The 25,111-nt window shown below is 37.9% G+C and overlaps 1 protein-coding gene across 6 annotated transcripts in view; it reads left to right on the top strand.

Moving 5' to 3' along the window:
- The window catches only part of syt7a (synaptotagmin VIIa), a 452,949-nt gene that overhangs the window by 336,972 nt on the left and 90,866 nt on the right, over positions 1-25,111 (top strand). For 2 of the 6 annotated variants that reach the window (XM_052029168.1, XM_052029169.1), the window contains exons 4-6: positions 7,538-7,669; positions 8,174-8,377; positions 19,559-19,921. The exons of 1 other annotated variant lie outside the window; for it this stretch is intronic. In XM_052029168.1, coding sequence (XP_051885128.1) covers positions 7,538-7,669; positions 8,174-8,377; positions 19,559-19,921 — 699 coding nt within the window. The remainder of the gene's footprint in view (positions 1-7,537; positions 7,670-8,173; positions 8,378-19,558; positions 19,922-25,111) is intronic. 3 more of the 6 variants (XM_052029172.1, XM_052029170.1, XM_052029171.1) reach the window with 3 other exon arrangements.

The following is a 25,111-nucleotide window of genomic DNA, read 5'->3' on the forward strand; positions in this document are numbered from 1 at the left end:
GAGACTGAAATCAGATTTTTATTCCGTACACTGAAATACTTTCAAAAACAGCTGCACATATTCTCAGCCAGAGAGGAAGCGCCCCTCTCAATCAAGTCTGATGACCACAGTGCTGTAAGTGACAAAGATACACATAATTTGTTTATAATTATCCTTTGTTTAATACCCTTTACTGGAAAATCACACTGCTTTCATTGAGAGAAGTTGCTGTAGGTTCTGTCACTTTCACTTGCTCCATTCTGAGCAAATTGACTGCTGGCTGCAAAAATGATTGCATGCTTTAATTCTGAGCATAATGCCTCCATCTCCAACTGGTTGTTTGACAGTACTATCAATAGACACACATCTAAAACAATATATAGCCACAGCTAATGCACTAAAATTCAGTAAGTTTTCAATTGTTGCCCATTGTTTCTTCAATATAATTATTGTGGAATGTTCATTGGTGCTTATGCAGTTATTTCCATAGTACAGTAGTTTGTTATTGAAGAATAGAACAGGGTACTAGTGACAGGAATCTAGGGTATCAATTGCAGAAGAGGGGATTGGAAGGAATCTGGTATACCAGCGAAAGAAGAAGGGAGTATCAGGAAACTTAGAAAAATGTTTTAGAGTAAGGGAGAGATTGAGGAAAAAATAAATTTATGATATTTTGCATCTAAAGATAGCTTTATTGGAAAACTGATCAATTTATTGATTTGAATAAATCAATAAATTGATTTGACAGATTGTTCAAGCAAAGATCATTGTGATAAAGTAACTAATGTGAAGAAGTAATTAAATTTGGGGCTCTGCTGCATTGGGTGATTGCTCAAGGACACGTTAACCATGGCATTGTTTAGAAAATACATTCAGAAGTGACCCCTTCTTAAAATCTCACCTGCTTAAACTGAAGCTTTAGGTTGTGATTTAGTGAAGGACAGCACAGAGTTCTTGTATAGGTAAACAACTACTGAGAACACCACGGAGTTTGTTTAGTGAAGAAATATTGATGATGTGATATAGCCAAACAATTTGTTTGTTTATTTAGTGGATGTAGGTGTTGCTGGTGAGAATAGCATTTAATGCCTTTAATAAGCTGGTACTGGGCACTTCCTTGAAAAGCTGCCATTCTTGTGAAAGTACTCCCACAATATTGTGAGTTAGTAAGTTTTAGACTTCATATCCAGTGATGATGAAGCAATATATTCCTCATTTAGTATGGTGTGTGAGTTGGAGGGGACAGGCAAAATGGGGGCCTACTTCCCTTCCCTCCCCTTGGTTTGACCATGGCTTTGGGAAGTGCTGTCAGAGTAGCCTCAGCAATAACCACACTATATTGACTGTTGTTAGAGCGAGTACTTAGAAAAGTGGATGGAGTAAATGCCCAGGGTGGTAGAAACAGTGCTTTTAAATTGATGCATACATTATTGCTAATTATATAGCTGAAAAAAAGAAAAGCACCAATTTTACTAAGTTTAAATGAAATAAAATATATTCAGTGGCACAGTAGCAGGGAAGCCAAAACCAAAAAAAATTAATGACCTTGTGTATATTTCATTGTGACCAGATTTTTGAAACAACAGACAGATTGTTCAAGCAAAGATCATTGTGATAAAGTAGCTAATGTGAAGAAGTAATTTAGTTTGGGGCTCTGCTGCATTGGGTGATTGCTCAAGGACATGTTAACCATGGCATTGTTTAGAAAATGCATTCAGAAGTGACCCCTTCTTAAAATCTCACCTGCTTAAACTGAAGCTTTAGGTTGTGATTTAGTGAAGGACAGCACAGAGTTCTTGTATAGGTAAACAACTACTGAGAACACCACGGAGTTTGTTTAGTGAAGAAATATTGATGATGTGATATAGCCAAAAAAATCCAAGCATGAAGATTTTAAACATAACCTTTGTAAATAAGCCATCTTTTCAGAGGGTCTACCAATCAGAAGTAGATTCAAATAGAAAAAATAATGATGATTCTGATGAATCTACATAGATAGCAGAAAGTGTTTAGTGCCGTACAATTAACACATTACTGAGCTGGAAGAAAACTGACATCAAAATGGGGAATTGCCAAGAATAGAAAATAAAATCTGCAGCTAAAATTGGAGCTGAACAGACTAACATTATTAACATGTTCCTTTGAAATATACACTTCTCTAGACTTAATAGAAGAAGAATTTAAACCAAAGGATAACTTTTAAATTGAAGATATAGATAGAGCATAAAATTCGTCATGACATACTATTCTGCAAAAAGTTCCTGCAGCCTGTGAATTAGTTCTGCTTCCATCTAATATGATTTTATATAAAATATCCCAGAAAGATATTATAATGGAGCTTTGTTTACATTGCTCTGGCACCTGGCCAGAACACTTTGGCCTGCTGAGGTATTTGTCATTTGACATTTTGGGGGGAGAAAAGGTAAATTGAATGCCAGCACACAGTACGAGGCAGGGCCTGCTGGTGATTTCCCCTGATACAATGGTTGATTTGAAGTCCACCCTTGCCATTGTTGTAAAGCAGAATCTGTAAGCATTGGATTGTTCTCCCACTGATAGGAAATGTAAACCAATGTTAGAATGCTAACATGCAGATTAACCTTACTTTCATGCATGATGCATTGTTGCAGGTGGTTACTCTGCTCAGTGTTAAAGGAACCACAGGCTCAGACTCCCTACCATGCAAGAGAGCCAGAAGTCAATACAGTATGCAATGGCACTATGTCGTAGTTTGTGTAATATGGGATGGTCTTCGTTCTACATTCTAACGTTCCATTAATTTTCAAACTTATGAGGTCTTTTGATCAGGTAAATTAGGATATTTTCTCGACTTGATATGGAATCATTAAATTGAAGATGGTCAAAAGAAAAGCAAGGACACTTTTATATAGGCAATTGTTAGAAAATGGATTGGCATGCCAGAAATATTGGGAAAAAAACTGAACCAGTAATGTATGTTTTAAAAGATGGATAAATATTGAAATATAACATTTGAACATATGAGAAATGCCACATCTCTTAGCTTATTCAGTGTGGACATAAATATAAAAGACCATTTCACTGCTCCCTGCAGAGTAAAGTTCTGTGATCCAATGGAGGAAGGCAAAGACAAAGACAAATGGCTGCAGCATTTTTTCAACAACAGTTCAGCCATGAGCTCAGAATTTAGTCCCTCTCTTTCACACCCCAGCACCCCATGTTTTAGAGACTATATATTGCTCTCAAAGGTGGAGAAATACTGTATGTGATCAAAATAATGGCTCCTCCTTAAAAGTGTACTTACAGAGATTTGAAAGGCACATTTTTCCAAGGAATCTTGCCAGGCATGAATTTGCAAACTCAGATGTATTCACACGGTAAATGTTAACAGTCAATCTCATGCAATGCACCGAACTAGCTTCACTCTTAAGAAAGGCACTCTAGCCGGCTTATCTAGTCTTGAAAGGTTTAGTTTTTCAATTTTGCATTCATTCTGGCATGTTTCACCTCATTTCACCTCATTGCCTTTTTACTATTTTTATAATATTCTTAAGATATTTCAGTTTTTGGGCAAGCAGATTTTTTGAAATCAATGCTATCTACACTTAATTACATTTTTATTTTCTGTGTGCTATTCAAAGACATCTTTGAGAAAAGATTTGATTATCTTTCCTCACAACATTAAGATAATGAGACCATTATTCCCTGGACTGAACCTATCTCTGTTTTTAAAAGAGGGAATCTCATTAATTCTTCACCAGTTCGCTATCAAAATTTTCTTTGATGATTTTTTTTAGGTAGATTAACAGTGACTCTCATATCACTGCAATATGCGCAATGTCATCTAACCATTTAGTGGATTGGTTTATCAACTATCTTTTCCCTTCCAATCTTAATGTCATTTTAATCTTTCCTTTGAAAGCCATGCCCAAAATGTTAGATTCCCTGGTAAATATTGGGGCAAAATAACTGCAATTTTTTTGTAATTTGACTCTCATTTGTTGTGTGAGTCCTTTGGTGGCCCTATTCCCTGATTTAATGCTGGGTCTGCACTGGTCCACAACTTAATCCCCTGGACATTTGACACAATCGGTCATTTTTTTTTGTGTGTAGAATACTTTTTTTCCTGTTCAATTTTAACTTTTTTAAACTTGTTCATAATTTCTCATAGTCTTCTATGTCATCTTTCCTCTACTAGCATTTGACCTATCAATGAGTTCTTAGCTTGCATCACACAATTTAGTTCAACAGCTGAACACAAACATTTTGAGAGTGGAGATTGTCCCAGGGCTCAGCTTCTTGGCTATTTCAAAAGTTTTGGGAGACCTATTAGCAGTGTATTTGCCCTGGGATCTGAGTCATAAGTATAAAGTGACCAGACGAGGATCAAATTCTCTTCCTGAGAGGCTATGACGATTCTAAGTGCTAAGTCTCAATGTGGTCCTTCATGAATTCTGATGTACAGATTAATGGTCATTAATCGTAACATTATATTGCACAAAAGTCATTCCATTGACTGTGCCAATCTTTAGTGGAGGTCATTAATTAATCCCAATTCCCTACTCTTTCCCCTTAGTCTCTTTTTAAAAAAGAATCTTTTTCAAGTACCTCTGCATTCTCTATTTTCTTTTGAAATTAACTGTTTTGAAAAGTATTTCCAGCACCCTATCAAGCAATGCATTCTTAATCATATTTTAAAGGAAAATCAAAAAACTGCAGATGTTAGAAATCTGAAATAAAAATAGAAGGTGCTGCAAACACTCAGCAGGTCAGGCAGCACCTGTGGAAAGAGAAACAGCTAACATTTCAAGTCTGGGATCCTTTCTCAACACTGGGAATAAGGAAAGATGTTTCCGGCATTTTCTATTTTTGTTATTAAATTTTTTTAAAGTTTGCTCAATTTAGATATGGTTCTTTTTTCAATGATTTTAAGTATGTGTCTGCTAGCTATCAGCCCTTCTGTCATTGCAAACAGTTTTTCCCTACTCTATCAAAACCATTAAAATCTTTGGAACAAGATTTTAAAAGCTTTGGAACAATTTCCAGTTTCTCCAACTGAAGTATTCATCCTCAGTAAATCTCCTTGCACATTTCCAAGGTCCTGACAGGCTTTATCAAATGTGGTGCTCCAAACAGAAGAGGGCAGCTCTAAATTTGCAATAATTTTCCAGAGGCCATCATGCTGTTTGGGATGAGACTGGGATTGTCCTGTTGCCCCAATAAGGAATGTCCTCCCAGTGAAAATGAAGTGTCAACTTTGGTGAGAATATCAAGCTAAATTTACTAAAATTGGTTTTAAAAGGTTTGCCTGATGAGATGAAGATCTCTTGGTGACATGTGTTAAGACAATTGGCATTAAATCTTGAGGAAATCTCATGTGGTTTATCTATATCACTAAACCACTTGCTCAAGCCAACCCAACCCACATCCGCTTTCTATATATTCACTCCACAAAACTGTTTGATTTTTAGTATCCTGTATTATTCCTCATGTTTCTGTTTCCAAAATTGTGACTATTATCAAACTTTGATATTGTTCCCCTTGCATTTATTGCCAACCCATTTATTAAAAAAAATTAGTAAAGGTTCTTTGAATCCACTCCTATTCTCATCTTGCCACTTCAAAAAAAAATCTTTCTATTATTATTGCTTACTATTGCTTTCTATGACCTAACCATCCCCATACATTTCTTACCAAGTTGTTCACATGACCTAATATCCCATTTACATGAGATGTTCAACTGAGGACCACTGGCTTCTCATTTTCTCGACAAAGTGATCTTTTCAAAAAATGTAATTAAATTGGTCAACAGATCCACATTAATTACTTTGATTAGCCTAAATTGTGCTGTGTTCCTTAATTTAGATTTTATTGTGTTAGTTTTTGTTTCGATCACTCTCACATTTCATTCAGAAGGTTATAGTTTAAACCCCATTTCATTAATCATCCAGTCTGTTTCTAAAATACTTCATCTCTGTGATATGCTTTTGAATGTCCTGAGGGTTGGAAGATGCTTTCTAAATTGAAGATGTTTATAGCCCTGGGTGGATTGGGCGATGGGAAGGTGGTATTCTTCAATATGTCCCATGTGCAGATTCAGTAACCACTTGTGCATTTCAAATTTGCTAGTGATGTATTTTACCATGAGAGGCAAAAGGAAGTTCAAAGTTTGCCCATAACTCAGTTAGAACTGGCTGTTCTATAATTTCCCTACTTATCCCCTTCTTCTTTCTTTAAGAAACAATTAGCAACCTTCATTCCTTTTTCATAATAATCCTTCCATTAATATTTGGAAAATTGAATCGTACCTCTGCTGCCCCATCTGCCTTGTATTATTTGATCTATTTCTTTTGTTGATTTCTCTATGTTTTGGTTTGTTATTATTTGTAATAGTTGTTTTTTTAATAATTATCTTTATTGAAGCTCTTCCACAACGCCTTTGGATGTTACATATCATAGAGAGATACAGCACAGAAACAGGCCCTTTCGCCTATCAAGTCAGCACTGACCATCATTGAGTCTCATTTTTTTTGAGTCTCATTTTCATTTTCATCTCTAAAAAAAATAGAAACAAAAGAAGAATTTCAATCATACCCTCGCTCTCAAATATAAAATGACTTCCTCCATTTGTAAGTGATCCTACCTGTCGTGGAGTCATACAGCACAGTAACAGGTCCTTTGGCCCACTGAGTCCATGCCAACCATTAACTGCCCATCTATGCTAATCCCATTTACCAACAGATAGTCTGTAGCTTCTATGCTTTGTTCTTTAACTATCTTTTGTTCACATACTTGTGAAGGTTCTTAGGCCAAGAATTTCTATAACATGATGCAGTTTTGTGTGCCATAAAAATTGCTTGAGAAGTGGATTCCAGGACTTGCCATAATAAAGTCCCCTGTTTTCCTTTTGATGTTGAATGGGAGCAGAAGAAGACTTCTTTATTAAATCAGCAGAAAGATCAGCAGAAGCGGTGTTTATAAGCACAGTGGCAGAAGGGTCTCCAAATCTGCTCAACAAGCTGAATGTCATCGTGCTTTAGGTAAACTCATTTGGGTGTTGCCTCTTCCACACTTTACCTGTTTCTTAAGGAAGTAGAAACATCATGCAGTGGGATTTAGGGGCTTGTGTACATAATGTATTCAAAGTACTGCAGACCTATCATGACCTCAATCAGGTATTGCTTTTACTTAATTACTAGGAACTTTGTCAAAGAATCCTTGGAGAAGCCACTTTCAGTTGTCTCTGACTAACAATTCAGCTGCTTTGCTCCCTGCAGTATATCCTTTGCTCAGCAAAATGTTCTTCCCCTGAGGTCCTTCGACTAACAAACTTGTTTTCTCTTTAAGACAAATCTCACAGAAAAAGATGATATTAACTTTCCCAAAGATTTGGGCATGAACACTAAAACTGTTGATTCCTGTCGAACTCAGTTGTTAAATGCTATTTCCTCTGCCAGGGAATTTGCTCACCACCTGACCAAGTATTCACCCACAGTGATAAAATCCAGCTTTAACAAACATATTTTTCATATTTCAGCTTCTGTTGTGTTTTCCCTCTTTTCTCTCTTTGCTATTCTAGTGATCTTGACAAAGACTTTTGGAATAACAATGACAGCACAGTACAAAAGAAATGGAGTTCCTACCCTCCAAAGGAGTTCATTCTAAACATTTCGCCTTATGCACCTTATGGTGACCCACGTCTTTCACTCAAGTGAGTTTCTTTCAATGGTTTGGTTGTCTATAAGTATGTTAAGCTTCCTTCCTCTGTCTTTTACCCATCCACCCAATCACCCACTCACGCCCACTCCCAAATCCTTTGCAACCCCATGGATAACTTGACCCCATGGAGACGAACAACCCTCCTGATCATGTGCCTTGCTTGAAGTTCACATCTGAAAATCCTTCCTCATCTGATCCATCTTCCAAATGTGGGATAGCAGAGGGTTGCTCGTTGAGGCCTGTACAAATATTCTCTCTGTGACACTGTGTGGTAGAACTAACATTTTAAAAAATGCTGCTTATAAAAATGGCTGTCTTGACGGTGTTGATAGAATTTCTCTGGCTGCTTAATCCCCTTTTGCTGTTTTTTTTTGAGCTTTGGAAGAAAGGGCTGCGTAGGTGTGCACTGATGTGCTTTAGCGGCAGATCTGCTTTACTCCAATCTTCAATCAGGGCTGACTCACTCTCTGTCCACTCTGCTTCCTGTCCGTACTAGTGGCTCTCTCATGTCCGGTAACAAAGCTCCAGTAGCTGAAAAAGAAACGCGCACGGCCGAGAAGCAAACCCGCAGCAACAGCATGAAGAGCAGTGGATCTTCCAACAGTAATCGGGGTGAAGCTGCCAATGGGAAGGTTGGGAAAGGTGGGCGCTGGCACACAGTCCAGACTCTCCTAGCATCGGGCAAGCTCAACCAAGCTAAGTGAGTTTAACTGAGTGGTTAAATACTTACTGAGACTGTGACGGCCGAAGAAATCAGTCTTTCAATAATGAAGTAATTTTTGCAGGAAATTAATAAGTGTCTTCACAACATGACTCCCCAGCAGCACTGAATCCCATCATTTGTTCATTACACTTACACATTCATGGGTTTTAAGAATATTTATACTTTCTAATTGTATCCATTCACTTACCATGACAATAATTTGTCTTATCATGCCCACAATACCATTGAAAGTCTCACTAACACTTTATTTAGCATGCTTTGGATCTAATAAATGATGGATGTTCATTGCAGCTTCATGGGCCTGCTTTCTCCCTGTGACTGACTGGAGTTGCATTGTGGGAGATGAATGTTCTTTTCCCAATAGCAATATGTTGAGAAGGACAAGCCAAATGACTTGTCTAGCTTTGTGACCAGATTGTAATAAATTGACAAACATGAAGTTTGACATTCAGCTGGCAGGGCAGCGTTCCTTTCTCTGGTGGTATTATTTCACTGGCTTTCCTATCAATAGAAGCACTAGCTCTGTATTATCAACAAAACAATTGCATTTACAGTGTTGTTGATTTAGGTTTAATGAGAAAGTCTGTTCCCACATATATTGACTTACTCAAAAGAGGTCCTTGATTTTGTAAGAGAACCTGCACAAGAAACAGAAAATTTCATCAAACCAAGTTAGGACACGGGAAATATTAACGCAGCAAGATCTCTTTTCATTTAGAAAATTATGGAAATTAAGTGGATCTTGTCTGATCTTGTTCCAGAATCAGGTGCAGAACCAAGCAGAAAAAATGGCTTGGACTAACTTAAAGCAACTCTAGGATCAGGTATTTTATGAAAGTAAAAATAGGTTATTCATTTGGAGGGAAATGTATCCTTTTTTACGTGGACGTGGTCCTTGCAATTACCGCAGAATTTTATTGTAACACGGTATTCTCAATAGCTTGCTAAATGCTACACCTCAATGATGCTGGTATCTATGGCTAAATGAACTATAGTTTTAAAAAAACTTGTGAAGGTGGCCTCTCAAGTATATTTACTTTTGGTGTTCTGTTCTTCCCTGGTGGAAAATAATGAAAGTATGTCCACTTTTCCTTATCTTCTATCAGGTAGCCCGAGGAACAATTGTGTATAAGGCAGAAATTGTAGTATGTTTTGTTTCATCGTTACAGGTCTCTGAGTCTTTGTGTCAGAGAATTTACACAAAGACTAACCTCACTAAGAAGGCAAAACGCTCCCTTGATGTTAATTATTAACCTTTATACTGCACACAAGCAACATCTGAGAATTTTAGCAATTTTTTTTCTCTCGTAGTTAATTATATATAAGAGCAGTGGCCTAAAACAGCCTGGGTCCAGATGTATAAAATGTAATGATAGCGGCATATGCCTGTTAAACACATCATGGAGGTGACTTTAAACTGACCCTGGATTTTTTGGCAAGCTTATAGCATCAGAGTTCACTGGTGCCAAAAGTTTAAATTTGATTTGGGGCTGTGGGTGTTTGTGTATGCATCAATGTAAGGGGCCAAAAGAGATTAGGGTTGCAGGTAAGGTTAGGGGTCAGGACTGGTCTATTTTCAGACTAGGGGTGTATCAAAGTATCAGATTATTTTAATGGAGTTTGGAGGAGTGACCCTGGTCCTCTGGGACATACAAGTATAAGTGAAATCGATGTTTCATAAGATCACCAGTTAACGTTTGGGAGAGCAGGCATCCTCTTTAATAAGATAATCTTAAACAGGGTCTAATATAACACATGGTCCTTGATTTGCATTTTAGGTAGGCTTCTAGCACTTGGCTCAGATGAGAGCTTCACCTCTGCAACAACAGATCTCTTGGGAAGGTGGTGTCTGCCTCACTCTCACTGTGAAGCCATGCACTCCCTCTTCCACCCACCCTCAGCCCTCCCCTCCTGCCATTTTTTTGGGTAGCTGTCTCTGCCCAGATATGCTTAAAATCTCTCTCCCGGCCTCTTTACACCAGTTGATTGTACGTCACACTGCTGAGCCAACACCACACAAAACATCTCTGCAAGATATGAATTACCAGGAATAAGTCATACAATGTAATTTATTTATGTAATGAAACTGCCCAGAATATGTTTAGCTAGCGAGAGCCACCTTTGTCCCTAAACAGAATGCCAGCCTGGGCCAAAACCTGGGGTATCCAAGTCCCTTTTGATTTTCCCACCTCCTTTCACTGCATTCCAAATAGTTAACGTCTGAAGTGCATCTGACGACTCTTAAACCTCCAATATATTGTCTAATGATTACTCCTTCCCTTGGGTGATAATACATTTCTGTGTTGAATAGCACTTAGAAGAAATACTGAGGTTATCAAGAACTCAGAATGGGTGGAGGAACTGGGTGGAGGAACTTCAGTGTCCATCACTAAGTGTATCTCAGCAGCACCATCACTGATCGAGCTGGTCAAGTCCTGAAGGGCGCAGCAATCAGATTGGGCCTGCAACATTTGGTAAGAGAACCAACACAAGGGAAAAATCTTGGCCTTACCCTCACCAGTGTATCCATCACAGATGTCCATGACTTTCTGCCCTCGATGAGACATGTCAGTAATGTGATGAAATATTTCATATCTGCCTAGATGAGTGTGGTTCCAAGCTCACTCAAGAAGTGCAAATCCATCCTGAATAAAATAATTCATATCAATGTCAGCCTTTGTCACCTACATTAACACGCACTCTCTCCATGGTAGCTTGCACTACTGCAAAACCCACTGCAGCAAATTTCCCACTAGACCTCTGTCACCCAGAAGGACAAGGGCGACAGAAACATGAGAGCACTTCTGCTTTCAAGTTCCCACCCAATTACTCACCATCCTGACTTGGAAGCACATTGTTTCATAACTGGCATAGAATCTTCAAACTTCCCTGGGACAGCTCACCGAGAGTGCCTTCACCACAAAATCCGCACAAGCTCGAGTAGGCAACTACCTAACTTCTTCTCAAAAGTATTGGTATTGGTTTATTATTGTCACTTGTACTGAGGTACAGTGAAAAACTTGTCTTGCATACTGATCGTACAGGTCAATTCATTACACAGTGCAGTTACGTTGAGTTAGTACAGAGTGCATTGCGGTAGTAATTACAGAATGGCATTAAATGCTGTCCGTTAAAATTTAAACACAGTCAGGGAGCCTTGAGATATTAATAGAAAGAGTTAATAGATTGATATCAAATGTTTCATGGGACACGTCTGCTGGATTTAAGAAAAATGTTTTGTTTATGGAGGGAACTCTTCCTCAGAGTCAATCAACATTTTGTGTTTTCCTGCTAGATCATAGAGTATATCTTTAAAACTGTCCAAAGATTGAATGTGATATTGAGTCCATGATAGATCTAATTATATGCGATATGTAAACAATGGGTTTGATGAGGTCAAATGAACTCTGAGCTCTGTGTTTTCTTAGGGAAGTAAACATGGTGAGGAAGAGTTTGGAGCAACTTCAAAGTCATACAGTTGCATCACATAAATTACTGACACGGAGAAAAATTATTCTCATAATTCAAATGCTTTCTATACATTTATTGAAATTCCTTATGATAAAAAGGTTGATAATTTATTTGAGCAATTGAAGGCATGTTACAATTGTACGAGTTGCTTCAGGCAAATATATCCTGGAAAGGCTAGTCTGAAAGTTGCTTGGTGTAATTATCATTATCAGACAACTCAAACTACTCATCCAATTGATTAGTTTTAAATTATAACTTAATTCTGCAGAAAAGGTGTTTATGGGAATTTAAATTTGCTGGCTTTTTGAAGGGCACAACTGTGATTCCATAATGATGTGGGGTGAACATGTCTATGTACATCTATTACCACACAGTATGGCCTTTTTTAGATAATTAATGAGCTGCCCATACCCTGGTTGAAATCTCTACTTGTTCTTCATTCCTCTGTTCTACAATGAGTATTATTCATAAGGAATTAGAATATTTTTACATTTTTACTGCTTGAGGTTTTGAATTTAGCCATCTGCAGTTTGTATAATACTTAGCATTTGCATTTCATTATGCAGTATTTTAGCCATTGCAGTAGTTCACTGTTTCGTTTTAATTGAAATGAAAGACAAATTAAGTTCAAGTTCAGAGTCTAAAGATGACACCATGAATTCACTGAGAACCACAGCTTAATTAATTACATTTTAAAGGGGTAAAGGTTAGTTTAACAATAGAAAACTGTTAAACTATTTGCTGCTTTTCTATGCAGAATAAGGATTATTCTATGTGGAATGTTAGTGGTGTGGAAAATAAGGAAAGATCATCATCTCTTTATTGGGCCAGATTGTGTTAGACCTAGCTTGCACATGCTTTCCTTGCATGCCATATTCACCAGGTCCTGATGTGGAAGGCCAGTCACAAGAACACAAGAAAATAAGAGCAGGAGCAGGGCACCCAGATCCTGTAGCCTGCCCACCATTCAAAATGATCATGGCTGATCTATGATGTCCGCAACTCATCTTCTGTGGCAGTTCCCACAACCCTCAGTTCTTTGAACTTTTAAATATTTATCTATCACTGCCTTAAATGTATCTAATGAGAATTCCAAAGATTCACTACCCTCAGGAAAAATTCCCTCACACCTTTGTTTTAAATGACTGACCCCTTATATTGCAGCTATGTCCTCTTGTTTATGATTCTGCTGCTGGTGAAAACATCTCAACATCTACCCTGTCAAGTCATGAGGATCTTATATGTTTGAATAAGGTCACTCCCTCATTCTTCTATAGTCCAAAGGATACAGACCCAAACTGTCGGCCTCTTTTTACAGAGCCACGCTCTCATCCTAGGAATTAGCCGTGGTGAATCTCCTTTGGGCTGCCTCCAATGTTACTCTATCCTTTTTTAGGCAAGGGGAATAAAATTGTGCACAGTCTATCAAGTGTAGCCTCACTAATATCCTGTACAACTGTAACAAAACTTCCCTATTCTTAAATTCCAACCCCTTTGCGATAAAGGCCAACATGTCATTTCCCTTCTTAACTTGTTGGACCTGCTTGCCTGATTTAGGCACTAGAACATCTAGGTCCCCTGAACTTCATTCATTTTCATCCTCTCTCCATTTAGATAATAATCTGCCTTTTGATCCCTCTTACCAAACTGCATGATCTCACACTTCCCCACATGAAACATCATTTGCCAGGTTTTTGCCCAATCACCCTATCTATCTACATCCCACTGGAGAATTGCCATGTTATCATCATAACACATCCTTCCACCTATTTTAATGCAGGCTTTCCTCACTCTTTGCATTGCGTGGTGAGGTATCAACAGCATCTCGGCCTTAGGTGATGTAGTTAGAAACCCAACCACTGGAGTGCCCCAGACAGGCTTTGATAGAAGATGAATCAGGCAGCAGAGCTTTGTCTATTGTCAAGGAATTTAACATTTCTTAATGCTTCCGACAATAAAGTAAAGTAATTAAATCAATAGTAATTAATAATTAAACCCACTTTAGTCTGACCAGATCTAGGAAACAATATTAGGCTCTGCCTTTGGAATCCATGGAACTAGCAGACTGTATTGGCATTCACAGTGTTATCTATCACGCAAATATTCAGACTCCTGTGTGGCAGTGCCTGCATGTAAATCCAAGACATAAGATTCAATGGCTGCAAGTCAGTGATTTCCACTGGAACTGCTGACTGCAGTCCAGTAAGTTCCCATTCCATTATTTCTCCCAAACGCGTTAGAAACAGTTTTGTATTCATTGCTATAGAGTCAAATTAATGTGATGAATGTGCTGTCAGGGACAATCACTTGGTTGCCATTGCATTTACAGTTTCACAGAGTTGCAGTTGCCTTTTGCACTCATCAGTAGCAGAATTTAAAATTCCAGAGCCTGATTTGGTCATCATTGAACTTCCAGGAACAACTAGGCAGAAGGAAAATAGATGATTAGGCACTCTAGACAGCTTGCATCACTTTCTGACAGCACAAAGAAGCATTGGCTGATGGCTGACATGTTTTTACCTTGCGCATAGCAGACAGAGCGAGGTAAGGGGACCAACATATTCATACCATAGGAAAGGTAATGAGTTTAACTACAGCATGGGAAGGCAGCCCTCTAAGTGAGCTAGGAGGACAGAAGAATTAAAAGTTAAGGTTATGCGATACTTTCAATCAACTAAAATTGTTTAGATAAAAGAAGGCACTTTATTAAGATTTTTGCAGTATCTTCAAGCATCCCAATGCACTGCCAGCATAGCTGCCAGGATACAGCGGACTGAGAGCAGCTGCTGGGGGCAAAAGCAATGGGAGCAAAAGAAATGGATGAAATCAAAGCAAAATGGAAAAAAATGAAAATTGTTAATGAGCAGATTAAAGAATCAATTACAAACAAATTTAAAGGACGTAAGTTAACTAAAAACATTAATATCCATGAAAATAAAGTTACATAAAAAACAAATCACTGCCCTTCTCTTTTACAGTGAAGCTTAGTAAACTCATTGGATGAATGGAGTTGTGTTAATGAGCTGCCTGTTACAAAGTGTAGCCATCCCTCGGCTCAGTATGTTACTGAATGCCGTACCTGAAGCAAGAGATCAGATGACCTCAAATTTGCTCTCCAGCATCTTTTGTATACCTGCACTACATTGTTCAGGCACCGAATTCTGGAGCATACTGATGTTCACAGTGCAGCCAGAAGGTGGTTGTCCAGAGAATCACTGTCTGTCAGTGCAGACCAGCCCAAATTAAACATTTCTTTCTTTAGGGGGCTTTGCCTTATAAATTAGTCATCAATTCTAGCCGCTATTTAATTCAATATTTTTAGTTGTTCACCTGGTTTGCAAATTGGTTTTGTCTGTTTATATATTTCCAAACCACTCTTGCTTATCTGTAAGAACCTATTGTTGTGTTTGTGCTAATGTTTTCTGCTAATTTGTAATGTGTTTGTTGTCTATATTTGATACAATCTTATCTCATAGAATGCGCACAGCAGATGTTTGCATCCACACACTCTTCTTCTCCTGTGGTCTCCTAGGAATTTCCCAAAACTCTGTTTCCTCACTTGACAAATCCTCCTTCAACAACATTATCAATAATATATGGGACACGCTTCCTTGTGTTTGTTGATAGGTCTCTCTGTGACTGCCTGAACTGTACTATCAGGTTGGTCACCTGCAGTCAAGCTAAATCATGAAGGAATTAGAATGCTTTTCATTGAAACATTTGGCAAAAATAAAGGTATGTTTGGCTTCCCAAACACCTGTAGCCTTACTCTCAACTCCATTGTTCTGTGTCACCTGCTTTTTAAAGCCTAAGTTCAACATAAGCTAAGCTTCAAGTCCAACATTGTGTCAAGATTGCTTCCATCCAGCTCAATAACTTGAGGTACATTCAACCTTGGCTCAGCCATACGGTTACTGATATGTGCCTTTGTTATTTTTAACTTACTGCATTCTTTACCTGTGCCTCAAGCTCCATCCTCTATAAACTCTTTGCCGTCTATCCTGGATGGCATGGCACTGGCCCTGCCTGATTCGCTTCCTATCTTCCAAACCACTTTATTCAAAATCCATATTGTTGCTTACTAATACTTCCACAGCTTCGACAGGCCCTTTTTCTTCATCCTTTTCCAGCCTTACATTCCAGCTTCTCTGGTTGACACCTCTCTTCTGTCATTATAATATATTGGTACCATGGCCTTTGGCTGCCTTGACTTTACTGCCTGGAAGATTTTCACTGATCCTCTCTCTTGCTATTTGTTTTGCCACTTTTTAACGCTTATTGCTAATATTTTTGCAATCGTCTCTCTCAATTTTTCTGATGCTTCTTATTGGCTTATATCGATTGAGAGTGAAATTGCAGTGAAGTCTTTATGCATAGATTTTTTTTATTATTGTGGCTGTATTCTTAAAAAATGTGAAGTTCTATCCCATGGGATAAACGAGGATGTGAGAGTCCTGAGCAGCCCGTTCAATGCTGGTGGCTTGCACTGAAACTTGTGCTCACAGTGAAATACTTTTCTTTAGGTAAGGATCTTAGAAGCATGAATGATTCTGTAAGGTGTTAAGTGGAAATTCTTGGCCTTTTTTAGGGTATTTATTTCAGATTAAAACAGTGTCCTGGGACTTGTAGCTAAGTTGGGATGTTAGTTTCTGTACATGTACCAACCTGAAAATTCATGGACTCAAAACCTGTATCTCCTTTGTTATTTTTTAAAATATTTTTTAAATGACCTGATATCACAAAAGGTAGTTTACAATTGTGTTGGGATCTTATACATTTACACATATCATTGCAAGCTGCTCTGAACTATGAAAAGCAGCATCTGATAAACCTTGCACTCCAGAACTTGATAGCCAATGAATAAGGGGGTTTGTGTGAACTTAGGGTGGTCCTGGTACAAGACCTTAGCACAGTAATTCCGAGTTCTGTGTTAACTATTTCACATATTGCTGGATTTACACAAAAGGTCTGCAATGAAATTTGTGTGACCATTGATATTAACTTTATTATATTATAGCTAATCCAAGTGCATAATTGTCACTCAGTGCCATATTTATCCCCTTGATCAATCTTTCTGCTGCTTTGTGATCTGTTCTCATATCTGTGCTGTTTTAAGCAGCACTAGCAACTAATAACAAGTTCATTCTGGCTGGAGGAATGTCGCATTATTTTTACAACCACAATTTGATACATGGGCATCGTCTGGATGAAATGTTGATTTGGGAGTGGGTCAGCGAAGTTTGTTTTGCCTTAAGCTTTGGAGATTATAAGGAGATTTGTGACTGCAAAATTTAAATTTGCTCGTCAATAATTGGCACTTTAAAATAATAAAATAATACATTATGTTGCAGCTGTGACTGAAATATGGCTTTACAGTTCTCTTAATTTTATAACCATGTATTGGAATTGAAATAACCTTCACCTTGAGGTCTCAGTGGGCCAACTGTTATGTGCTTACACCATACCACTCATTGATTAAGTATACTCTGTTGCACGCTGTAGCTTTATAGACTCTGCTTACTGCTGATCTTTATGAAAAGTGACATTAAAGGTGCCAGTATGTGATAATGCAGATATTTTGATTATCTTCTACACTTTTTAGGATGATGTTAGGCAATTGAGGAGCGGTGTAAGAAATGAAAGGAAAGAAGCATTTCCACAAATTATGTGCCAAATTTTCAAAATATTAATTCAGAATCAGAATTTATGTTTGAAAAAATATCTGAGCAATTTAAAAACAAGTTCATGTTCAGGAAAGAGACATTACAGCATTGGATATTTCGGCATCTATAATTGATATCAGACTCTGCATTTCTTACTTAGTCAGATGGTGGATTGTTTCCTGTTGAACAGAGCAATGATGTAACGAGTTTTTGATCTTTATAGTTTAATATTTAATTCTTTTAGTTTAACATATTCACACTTCCAATATGGGAAGTACACTGTTGGTCCCATTCTGCACTGATAAGCCCCTGCAAGCACAAAACCAAATAATAAAAAAAGGACTTTTCACATGCTTAGGGTGGTAGAATGAGTTCTGCTCTGTCTCCCTGCTGCAAGACATTTTATGATGTTTATTTTAAATATTTGGAGATTAATTGCCAGTTATTATTGACCCACAGCACAAAACTGCCCTAATGTAACATTAATTGGTAATTTTATTGAGGCAGATCACAGAATGGCTGATGTGAGAAATGAAAAAGTTGAGGTAATAGAGATGCACTTGTGCGATTGGGTTTTGTTGACTGAGTTTCACTTTGGATACAATGAAGTTCCACCAAACCTGAGAGCACACAATGCCTGGAATGGACAGTATTCCATTTCTGATCACTTATGTCATTGTCCACAGTGAGTACGGAATTCATGGGTTGGAATTTTCTGTGTCCTTTTTTTTATTAAAATTCTGTTATTACTAAACCTAATATATGTTTAGTTTTCATCTTGTCAAATGAACTGGGATTTTATATGCACCTTTCACCCAGTCTTGCTTTAAAAAGGAATGGTTTTCCTGACCATTCTGAGTAGCCCAAGTAACTCGGTGTTAAAATTTGACAATCAACATTGTTCAATAATAACAGTGTAAAGCTTCCTAACTAATTTGTGTGAATAACCAAGCAGAAGAGAGTATACCCAATTCAAGCTCAGTGGCATTAGTTAAAACAAGATAGTGCCCTACAGAGAAATCTCTTCACATGAGCAAATAAAGGTCCTTCTCCAATAAGTACTTAAGTTGGTCATACAGAAGAAAGAGACTGCAAGTTCAAACATTGACTTTTTGTAAACCTTATATCTTCCACAGGTATTAAAAGACCTTTGAAAAATAAGGCACTGACAGTAATTTTCTTTGTAAACAAATGCTATTTTCATTAATAGGGAATTAAAGGTCAAATGCCCTCTGAAAAACAGCATTGTTAACTCTCTCTCTCTCTCTCTCTCTCTCTCACTCTTTCTTTCTCTCTAATTTATAATCTATTGTCATTGCTTTCTTTGTATAGCCACACTAAGGATATTAAGACTTGAGAAGTTTTAATCTTGCCCTAATTTCATGGGTTTTCTCCCTAAGTGTAACATTAACACCGATGCCATGACATTGTACAGAAAAGCCACATGCTTGAGGTATCTGATGGCAAGAATGAGTAATGTAAAATGTGGAATCGTAAGGTTTTTGAGACACATTGATTTCTATTGCCATACCTGTGTAGAAAAATGTGTTTAACAAGCAATTCTTGCAAATAAATGTTTGTGACTCCTAGGATCACCTGTCTAACACCCTAACAATTTTGATCCTGATGCTGGTGTTGCTTCCTACTGCCTACCAGAAACAGTTTTTTTTCTAGTAAACCTGAACTCCATATACCTCAAAGTGCTTCTTTGTTGAACCTTGCTCGCTTGCTGTGTTCCAATAACCAGTGCAATTCTAATGCATCACGATGAGGGCAAGAGCAAGAATAAGTTAAATTGAAATCCGAGTTGGTAATGCTGTATTGTAATTGTGTGGTGATGAGGAAATGATAACTACCTGTCGGTAACGATGTGTTAATGATCTATGAGCCCGAAGCCAGGCGTCCAACACACTCGAGACGCATTGCTGGACTTCACTGCAGGTTGGCTAACTCTGCTTTGCTTTTTGTTTTCTCCCTTTACTCTATCTTTCCGCTCTTTTCTTCTGCCCCACTGTTCTGTTAGCTTGGATGAGCCGTCCTTGTCAGCAGCCTCCACGTTAGAACACATATCCACACCACCGGCCGACCAACAGTCGAAATGCCCGCGACCTCGGACGCTGCAGAGGCAGCAGAGCCTCCAGCAGCCGCTGCAGCAGCATAGACCTGCCCACCACCAGCCCACCACCAGCCAGAGCCTTGGGCAGCTTCAGTTTCAACAGCAGACGACCTCCGGCAGCAGGTCTCCCTACAGAGCCCAGCACAGGGCAGGCAGTACAGCGGGCTCACGCAGTCGCACAGCCGGTGGCCGCAGTCGCTCCAACCCTGGGAGCTGGGATTACGTCATGGGACAGCTCCGTAATCGAGGGTTAGATATGAAGTCTTTCCTGTAAGTCTCTCTTCTTTCTCCTTTCCACCTCAAAGCAGAATTCTTTCCCACTCCCCTCTAATAAATCTTTGTATTTTCACTTGGTTGGTACCTGTACAGGTGTGAGAATTCCTTTCAATTCTCAATCGAGTTCTGCCAACTTTATCCACAGCAATATGTTTGACATATGTTGTGGGAAATTCATGCCACATGGGTTTGAGCAGGAAAAAATCGACAGTGAAATGGGGTTTATGTTCTGAATTACAGGACCTGTTGGATCAATCATCAAGTCTAAAGAAGAGAACCACACTGCAATGCTAACATCTTAAAACGATGGAGAACTTCAGTTCAAGTCGAGGGTGCAAAGTGCTGGCACTGTTTTTGCAAATGTCAAAACTTTAATTCGGAGATGCAACCTTTATAGGTGTTATTACTCAAGACGTAGAACAGTGATTCTCAATCCACATGCTGCATGTATCATAAACAGCACTTGCAGAACATGTGATATCCTGTTAAAAACACTTCTTTTCAAATGATTATGGTGGGAAGCAGGTTTTGTGGCTGCACACCTCCTAAATCGTCTGGAATCACAAATGCAGCCCAGTATAGCAAAAAGATTCACAACCACTCATCCAGGAACAGTCTGTGTGCTGGAACAATATGTTCTGCTTCCAGGCAACCTTGGGCTATGAATATTCTCCAGTTCATTTCCTAAATAGTTTGCCCTTTTAAAAAAAACTGCCCTCTGCAAAGAGAATTTCAAACTTTTGGTGCTTTGTTGTTTCTGAAGCATAAGTTTGAACCTGAGACTTGTAAGTGCTGAAGTTTTCCGTCGTTATTTTTAAATACTTACTATTTTTAAATATTTACTATTTTGATCATCTTCACAGAAGAGAAGGCATCATATACAATGATCCAAGTGCTTTAACTATTCTTGTGTCAAATGCGCTGTTAAAATTTTTATGATTGCGAAGGTAAAAATGGAAAAACATTCAATATTGCTAATGCGTACATGACCTAACGCAAAGTGTGTGTGCATCAAGCACGGTTCCACTGACATGCTATTTTTCCCACTGACTACCTGCCACAATTGTGCAGATGTGCACTCCTGCAGCAGTTCAACTGGATCATCAGATGCAAAGATGCAACCCCCTCAATGAAATATGGAAATATTGAAAAGTATTTGTGTTTTTTAAAGTTCAGTTGAAAAGGAAGCACATATTTGACACAATTATAGTATTAACACTGTAATCAGACTATTTGTTTACCTTCAGTGATGCAAAGTATGGTAGGTATGTGTTTCAGTGAGATAACTTAAGGTGGTTCTGAACTGTGATGTTGCCATCTGCTGATCTGATTGTGCCAAAATCGTCCATTTCCCATGATAATGTAACATTGATGAATTCAGTAATTGTCTTGCTTTCGTGAGTTTCTAATATATATGTATATATATCAGCACAGTCTCATTAAGCTCAAAAATATGATTTGTGATTTCTTTAGCATTAAAGACCAGAAGAATAAACCCAAATTTTGCTCAGGTTCAAATGGAAATGGACTTTATCAGATAGACAATGTGTCCTAAGAATTCAGAGTGTGTGCATATTAAATGAGATGCTCTTGTAATATCAACATGAACTTTTAGCAATGAGGAATCATTTTTGGATTAGTCAAGAGACATTTTTTGTAAGTATCTTACTCCCACAAAAACCATCACCCACACTGGATGTACCTGAAATACTCATGTTATAATATATACAGGGATTGGGTAAATGGCAAACACTTCAGTTGTTGGTCTTCTGACCAGCAACTTGTGGTAAGATCCTAATCCATCTAAACTTGGAGAAAACATCTGGGTCAGTGATTTTAAGAAATAACATAGATTTTGTGGTGTCTAAGTTATGCAGCATGCTAAATTGCTGAATAAGAAGCATATCTGTTGCCAACATTTTCCATGTGTAACTGTTAGAGGATTCTTAAGGGAAGAAGTCATTTAGTTGCCAAGTGTTAATTACAAACTAATCCTAATCAAACTTTAAGTGAAGGTTAACAACATATAATACAAAACTTTAGACAGACCACTTGATAACTTTCAAATGAGTTATTTTACAAGGGAGGGAGAATTATAGAGCAGGAAAGAAAGAAATCATCTTGTGATGAATATTATTGTTTGAATGTCACTCCCTCTCATGGCTTGAGAAGTAAGAGCCTCCTGGGTAAAAGAAAATTGATCTCGGGTATCCTGAACTGAGGCGGCATATCTCTCTTGGATACTTTGTTTTGGCACCAGATTCAAATGATTATCTCCACAATCAGTAATGGATGGTTAGGACACGTACCTAGAAGAAAATACATTGATATAATGGAGTATGCAAAAAAAATAAGGAAATTAAAATCACAAGGGTTTGAATGTGGGCAAAGTAAAGTAAGATGAACTTTTTTTCAAGCATTTGTTTGAACTGTATATCGTAACACAATCTTTATATTAAATGAATTAAATGCTCTTGCCCTCTTGCGGATACTTCTTGGTGATATGTGAGTAATTTCAGTTTACTCACTTCTGTTTGATGCTGGCACAGGTGACAGGATTGATATGGTACAAGTGCCTCCACCTTATCCTCAATAAGGTATCTTCATTTTATCGTCAAAAAACATTCTTGTCGGCACCATTGTGGTTCTTCCCCTTCTTCAGTGATGTATATTTAAATCCTTCCTGAGTGAAACTGCCAATCAGTGCCAAATTAGGGACAAATCTGTGGGTGAGCTTGGCCAGAAGCTTAGTTATGATTGTGCAAATTCATTTCGTAAAAGGACTAACTGCCAGGAATAAAACAAAGAAAATGCTGGAAGTATTTAACAGATCAGGTAGAATCTGTGGAAAAGAAAATAGAATTAAAGCTTCAGCTCAATGAGCTTTCATCAGAACTGGAAAAAGATAGAAATTTTAAAGAAATTTAATGTTGCAGAGGAGGGGGAGACAAAACAAAAGGGAAGGTCCTTGAATGAATATAACAAATGGCGGAGATGCTGACTGAGAGGGGCTGATAAAGCCCAGGGGGCAGGTGGGTATAAGAGAAGATAAATGAAACCTGAAACTATCGGAAGACGATAGAAAATCAAGATACTTGAAGTGCATTCCTGCAAAGAAATCCATCTAATTTTCCTATCATTTAGTAAAATGAAGAGAAACCAGCTGGGTTCCTATGCAATCCTTCTGGCAATATTGGCATACTCAAAAAATCTTACCATCCCTAAAAAAACAGAGACATGAATATTTATAAAATAATAACAGAAAATGCTGGAAATACTCAGCTGTTCAGGTAGCTCCTGAGGAGAGAGACTAAGAAAATTTTGAGTCAATGACCCTTTATCAGAATTGGAAAAGTGAGAAATATTTCATCTTGGGCACAGAGTGAAACCCTAACAACAAATAAGATTAAATTCCTATGTATTTGTGAACACATTGAGGCAAGGTATCTCTCAAATCTTATAAGGAAACTGCATGGTAATAGAATTGTAATAATCAGGAGACGTCCATAATTCGAAGTATTAAAATATTGACACTTTAATGAATGTGATTTCAGATGGTAACTGTAAATAGAAGCTGTCATTTTAATGAATGTACCTAATGATGTGATAATTATGTAGTGTCTTTTGTCATTCACAAGTATGCAGTTATTTTTTCAAAGATTCTGGAACAGTGTCCTCTTTCACGTTCCATACTTCGAATTCACACCAGTTGTGTGCAAATTTACAAGCTGACTGTCAGGTTCACTCTAATTAAGCCAAAATAAAACAGACTGGATGGAAAGAAACTTTAATAATTCAGGCCTGCTGTAGTATAAAATATTTAACTGTTGTGTGGTGGCAGTTTCTTTCTCTATTTCTCCATTTCCAAAGCATAACTTCTGCTTGGGTTTGCTTTCACATACCTCCTGTACTTCATCAAGTGTACCTATTTCCATATTTGAGACTAGGTATTGATAATCTTGTCAAATTTCAAAGACAATTCAATCAGGTGGTTATTCTTTCTGCTTGTACTGATGTCCAACATGTGACCACTAAATGTCTATGAGAAGTGGAACCTCTGATCTTCACCCATCTCCTTAAAAACTAGGTAACATACGACTGTCATTCCAGCTGACAATCAGATAAACCTCTGAATTTAGGTCAAAGCCTGCAGTGACCCAAAAACCTATACAAAATTGAGCAGACTTTCTTTCTCTAGTTCTCCAGTAACTGTCACATACTACCATCACAGCAAGCCCTTCACCATGCCTCTCAGCAATTTCTCTTGGCAGTAAGTTTAACTAAATTACTCATTGAGATAATGGATTCCAGGTAAAAAAAAATGAAGACAATGGAGAGGAAGAAAATTGACCACTGGGGAATTTTTTGACAGGGCCCAGAGAAGGTCATCTTATAGCTAAACTTAAACAAAAATGAATGGATTGGAAATGGGGTTGAATACAAAAAAGTTCAATTACTTTTTTTTTACTGAAGGGGCAACTTATATTTCTGTTGATTAATATGATATTGTGCAAAATTTAGAAATGCAAGATTTAAGGACTTTTTCCCCCCACAAGGACATTCTCTATGTTGATGCTTTTTAAGAGAGGGCACAATAATTCTGATAACTCTTGCCTGAGTGTGGTCAAGACACCAGATAGCTGTTCCTCACTTGTAAATTAAGATGTTTCTGGCCCCTGTCATCATATGTAATTTATCAAATCTATATCAGGAGGTTAAGAAATGCCATCCTCTTAGATGCAAAAATATCTTTACAGATAATGGAGCCCCAAGTATAGAGCTCATATTACTTCTATATTATGAGCTGGATTTATTAAGAGTTACCATTACTCAAGATGATTAGCTTTTTTCAATTTTTTCTCCACTTGTTCTTTCCCTGCCATCTTGTATTTACAGTGGATTCCACGTAACAAAGGTGCTTAGGGAAGGTGGGATATTTCTGTGACCAACTCTTATTAGCCATTGAAGAGTTTTAATTTGAAGGTGCTATCAAGTAGCATTGCATTAAGTCTCCTCTGGCTGGTATTACGCAACTTTGCAAAATCCATATATGTATTGATCTAAGTGGTGACTATTATTACTTGCTGATTACAACACAGACAAAGGCCATTCTGCTCACTGTATCCATGTTGTCTTCCAACAGAGCAATCCCATCAGTCCCATTCCTCCCGCTTTATTTTATTG

The sequence above is a fragment of the Pristis pectinata genome, chromosome 14 (genome assembly GCF_009764475.1).
Source record: "Pristis pectinata isolate sPriPec2 chromosome 14, sPriPec2.1.pri, whole genome shotgun sequence".
Classification (NCBI taxonomy): Eukaryota; Metazoa; Chordata; class Chondrichthyes; order Rhinopristiformes; family Pristidae; genus Pristis; species Pristis pectinata.